The following is a 5,542-nucleotide window of genomic DNA, read 5'->3' on the forward strand; positions in this document are numbered from 1 at the left end:
AAACTTTATAGTTAGTACATATTTGTCAACTGAACATGCATTTATCACAAACAATAAAAGTATTATGACACCAGCATGGCTGGAAACAACTGAGCTAAAACAGAAATGAGAGATTTAAAAGAAAATTTACTAATTAATAGTATCTCATAACTGTTTTGTCTAGAAAATAACAAAAGGTACAAACATGTTTACCACATATAAATTTTTCATCTTTTTTTTTCTATTTTAGATTAGGAGAGCAGAATATAAATTTCCATGATAATAGAAAACTATAGTACTACAACTAGCGAAATATATGAACAGTTTAATTATCTGGTGAATACAACTTCCTGGTGGGGCCCACTATTTTCCAGGGATTCTTTAACTTCTCTCATTAGGTACGGGATTTTCTCATGATCAAGCAGTTCAGACCATCGCTCCAGATTGATCTACAAGAAGGATATTGTAATTGAATAGGAGATTTCTGTGCAACAGTAAGGTGTTTATGTAAATTTTTTATCAATAATATTTTCATTAATTATACCTCTTAAAAAATATAAAACTTTAAATATCACAAAACTTTGAACAATTACAACTGTTACTATTACACATGTACATTATATATATTAAATTATGTGTTACTCATAGCTTAAAAAAAAATTCAGAAAACTTACCAGCACTGGAGAAAATCCTGTTTGGGACAAACTTTTAATTTTTGACTTTACGTATCCTTTAAGGAAAGGTGGTTCCCGACAATAAAAGGTTTTGTCAGCAACTACTATAGCCACTCTGGAAGTGTGAATAACAATTAATGAACGTCTATAAGTAAAACTTATTTTATATTATATATATATATATTTATTCTAAACTCTATTTTTTGTGTGCGTATAATCTCACAATTTGTAAGTGTGTGTAATAAAATAAGATGCGTGATATTATGAAAATTTTTCTAATTTTTCATACTTATACTCGAGTTTCTTGACTTACACACAAACTAAATGAACCTTATAGAAGATGCATACTTTCACATATTATTTGAAAAATTTATAATTTCCCTCATCCACGTCAATCTCATTACACCCACGTGTCTCACTCAAAAATCCAATAAAACATCAGAACTATGTAATATTTCACTTATATTTTAATAATGTAGAAAAACTGTTGAACATAAGTAACTTTTCTCTACAGATTTAAACACAAAAAATTAAAATTAATTTATTTTTCTCAGTTTTCCAAGTTATAATTCAGCTGTTCCTCCTATTTTTGAAATAAAATTAAAGCCTTCTCAAAAAATCTACATCGATAAAAATATTAAGTTAAATACCTTCTTCCATCAAATGGCAATGGGACATCTTCACACAGGTCAAAACGATGACAAAAATATGCTGAACTCTCTTTAGTGCTATCATTAATAGCCACAGGATAATCACCCTTTCTCATCACAATCATATGATCTAACAAGAAAATAAAAATAAAGGTTATTGCATACAGATCTCAACTTTTAATGAAAAGTGATATTTATAAGTAACTAGCAGAAATGCTGCCCTATGGGCAGCTGTTTGTACTGGTAATTACTAATCATAGTATTCATACCTCATTGATATACATTTAGAAAAAAAGGAATATTTTCTAAAGAAAAAGGATTTTTTTTCTGGGAAGTGTTCAGATTGTGTTCTTTGGTCATAAGCAACTCATTGCATCAAAATGAGTCAATGAACAGAGCTCAAAATTCTCATAGATTTTATTGATATAAACTGTAATGTTTTTATATATTAAAAGTGCTACCTTTTATTGACAAAATAAGATTTTTCAAGAACTCCAATTTCTCAGTACTGCATTTAAAATTTACATCAATAAGGATATAATCAAACCCTCACGTACAGTCCTAGTGAAAGTCATGCTCTTGTTGTGAGGAGAGTTCTTTTATTTAAAATTGTGTTCTCTTATAAAGAAATGGTTGTTGCACATACCACAGTTATTTTTCCAATTGTCTGAATCTTGAATACCCAAAGTGTGAAATTTTTTATGGATTTTTCTTTGTGGTGTCATTAAATAGGTGGCTCAAGTGTTTTGGTTAGATATATAGATGCTGACATACACGCTACATAAATTATATTAAGATTTTCAGCATTTATATACATCTATTTTTCTTTCTTCAAAGCTAAATTTAAGGTTTAGCTTTCAAGTTTCTTTATGAACATCACACTAGGCTTTTAATATATATTCGACATTAATTATTTGTGTATTATAAACCTGAGGCACAATTTGTACACAAGCATGAAGTTATATTTTACATTTTAGTCATGTCAAGACTACTTTTGAACATATTCAACAGAAAAAACTTATAGTCAGCTGAAGATAATCCTTTTTAAGTGTACTTTTTGATCTAATTTTTCATCCTTCTCTGCATGTAAAAAAAAATAGCAAGCCATGCTACTGTATAGAAAACATTACCTCATTGAAAATCCATTCTTTGCTTCTGCAAAACGTTTTATAACATCTAAGCGTGTAGATTATGACAATTGCCATTACCATTTTTGAGTTAATTTGAAAGAGAATTGTTTTGAAAATAGATAAATTTTATTCTGAAACATAGAAAAAGGATTGTGAACAAATATGATCAAAGAGATAACAAATAACATGTAATAAGAAAACACTGCACAGTAACCAGCACCTCAGTTACTTTATTACACAAGCTGTTAACTTGATGAACATGACCTCAGTAATGTTGTTTTGTGAGTGAGAATTTAAACTTTAAACCTAATATGTCACTACTTAAAATAAACATTATTATTTTGAAACTTAAGTGCTGGCTTTTAAGCTAACATGAGTGATGCATAACAAGCATACCTATAAAATGCCCTGATCTTGTTTGAAGTCCAGTCTTAAGGAATTGGGGACCACCTACAGCTATCTCCAAATATTTCTGTAATGGAAATTCCCTACTTATTCTGGAATTAAACTCCAGACGGATGGCTTCGCTGATTTTTTCAGAAGGCAGAAATGGTCCAAGAGGAGAAGTACGATGGAGAATACAAGCATCAATCAGTACTTCTTCATAGTGTTCTGAAGTTTATGAATATTTTTTAACCATTAAGAAAGAACCATATTATAAGAACATGAGAAGTACAATATAATTCATTGTGTTAAAGCTAAAGTACATATGAATGCTAAAATCACAATGAGCAAACACATTTATAAGAGTTGTTCCAGTTATTATTTGGAACATATTACAATATATTAAAATGATGGTGACGTCAGAATTCACACTTAACACACAATAAAATTATACATTAATGTTAAACAAAGTGCTTTAGTGTTAGAATTGGTCACACTTTTAAAAAACAAGTCACCAAGAACCACACCATTTACATAAAAAACTCCTAATAAACAGTTAATCAAATTATTTCGACAAATGTTGCAATTTGGTGTCATGTCAGTAGGCTATAATAAAATACTGTTGCTTCCATTTTAACTTCAACTAAATGCCACTTCAAAACAGCACTTAAATACAATGCTATTTAGATATCTGTTACAATAGTTTTGTTTTATAGTCTAAGAAAAATTCGTCCTATAATGGGGTGCTTTGCTTGTTTTAGCTATACAATGGGGAATATGCAACCTGTTCACTGCTAGGAATTCAACCCCAGATACTAGCACTATAAATCCGTAAACTTACTGCTGACCCACCAGGGGGTAGTGGGTGACACATGCTAATCCAGATTAGCATCCCAGTTTGATTTATGTCCTCTTAACAGCTGTATTTCTGGAACTAAACACAAAGTAGCATTTTTTTCAATGTCTTTAATCCAATAACTAAACGGACTTGTCCATTATCTAAGTGTAGCAAGCAGTATGTAACACAATTATTGTAACTGCTTTAAACAACTACCATTTATCATGGTATGACCTAGTCAATTTGCTGGTGTTATATTTCTTACACAGAAGTTTAAAACTTTGAGAGAGGGTTTACATAACAACAGATTAGTGTTAACTTTCTTAATATCAAATAATATGACTAAAAATATCAAAATATTAATGCTAGATCCATCAACAAAATATGCATAAGCCTTACTATTTTGAAGTTTTGCTTTTCTAGACAGCTCAGTTATTATTTATCAGTTATAAAAGTTGTGTGCAGTCTGTGGAAGCATACAGCAGAAAAATTAATTAATCTGAACTTAAAATACCATTACAATATGGAATGGTATATTTCAAGTCAACATATTTAACCAGTGTTCCGTTTTGAGCGATTTTGCTGCATGCATAATCACTGTCACTAATCTGTTACTTCAAATGTTTTTGAAATGATACCGAGTTTATTACACAATCTCACAATTTAGATGATAAAAAAAAAACTAGTACGGAAAGATAGAAAAACTAAAACAATTCTTTTTAAGAAAATAAAACCTCATAATTCAATTTCCTGCAACACCTCATATTTAATGCAGGATTCTAGTTAGAAGTATATAGAACAGTATTGTAAGTATTCTGCATGCTGTATTATAAATAAAGCATTTGAGCTCAATACCACAACCCCATCAAGCCAGTGGTAATGGAAAATTAAATCTTGTGCTTCAAAAACTACCAAAAAAAGGTATTCTAATTCTATATTCATAACCTCTTTGGTTTGCTAATGTGTTTCTTTAATCTACCAGGAACCTTATTATGGACTATAATACTGAACTGTTACTAATTCACAGCTTACTTAGGCCTACATGTGTTACTGATCCGGAATAAAAAAAAAACATCTCTCAAAAAAAGAATTCCCAGTTGATGCCCATGGTTTTAACTCTTCTTTGTTTTTTTTTAGAGCAAAGCTACATTGGACTATCTGCTGTGTCCACTGAGGGGAATCAAACCCCTGATTTTAGCATTGTAAGTCCACAGACTTACTGTTGTCCCACCAGAGGACTGCCAACGACTTGTAAAAACTTTTATCACCTCACTGTTTACTAGTCTAACATAGGCTTTAAGTTAGAAGTATATATATAAATATATAACAGCAATTCAACTGCACTTTCCTTATAGTAAGCCAATCCTGAGAAGGTTTTTATCAGAGCTCACAGTTTTACTTGAAATATTTATACTCATTATACCAATTATAATAATTATACTAACTATTAAAATTTTAAGCTGAAAGAAAGATATAAAGCTCAAAATAATAATTACAATTATCTGGGATTATGTTAAATAAACCAGCGGTATAATCTATTTGTTAATTGTGAACTTAGATTTACCTGTTATCTTGGCTTAGGCATTATGAGCACAATAAAACTGAAATCAAAGTTGTTCTGTCCAGATCAGTGCAAAAGTATGATTCAAGTAAGTAGTTACCTGTCTAACAAATGAAAAAATAATTTCTGCCTTTTTTATTTTTACATAATATAATAGTTACAAAATAAAAGCATAAACTGAATATTTGCAATACCACGTCAGGGTTCTAGTTAACCCGAACTCCCGGGTCTCATAAGCATCAGAAATTGTCAGGACACATGAGATTTGATTCTTTGGGTACCGAATACACAGCACAAAATACCCACATGCAAGGAAACACAAGTAC

The 5,542-nt window shown here is 30.3% G+C and overlaps 1 protein-coding gene across 1 annotated transcript in view; it reads right to left on the reverse strand.

Moving 5' to 3' along the window:
- Positions 1-211: 211 nt before the first annotated feature.
- LOC106464048 (FAST kinase domain-containing protein 5, mitochondrial-like) overlaps positions 212-5,542 on the reverse strand; it is a 26,991-nt gene continuing 21,660 nt past the window's right edge. The window contains exons 6-9 of the mRNA XM_022391706.1: positions 2,830-3,045; positions 1,304-1,433; positions 654-768; positions 212-428 (exon numbers count right to left, since the gene is read on the reverse strand). Of these exons, the coding sequence (XP_022247414.1) occupies positions 309-428; positions 654-768; positions 1,304-1,433; positions 2,830-3,045 (581 nt within the window). The 3' untranslated portion in view covers positions 212-308. The remainder of the gene's footprint in view (positions 429-653; positions 769-1,303; positions 1,434-2,829; positions 3,046-5,542) is intronic.

Source organism: Limulus polyphemus, unplaced genomic scaffold (assembly GCF_000517525.1).
Source record: "Limulus polyphemus unplaced genomic scaffold, Limulus_polyphemus-2.1.2 Scaffold1548, whole genome shotgun sequence".
Classification (NCBI taxonomy): Eukaryota; Metazoa; Arthropoda; class Merostomata; order Xiphosura; family Limulidae; genus Limulus; species Limulus polyphemus.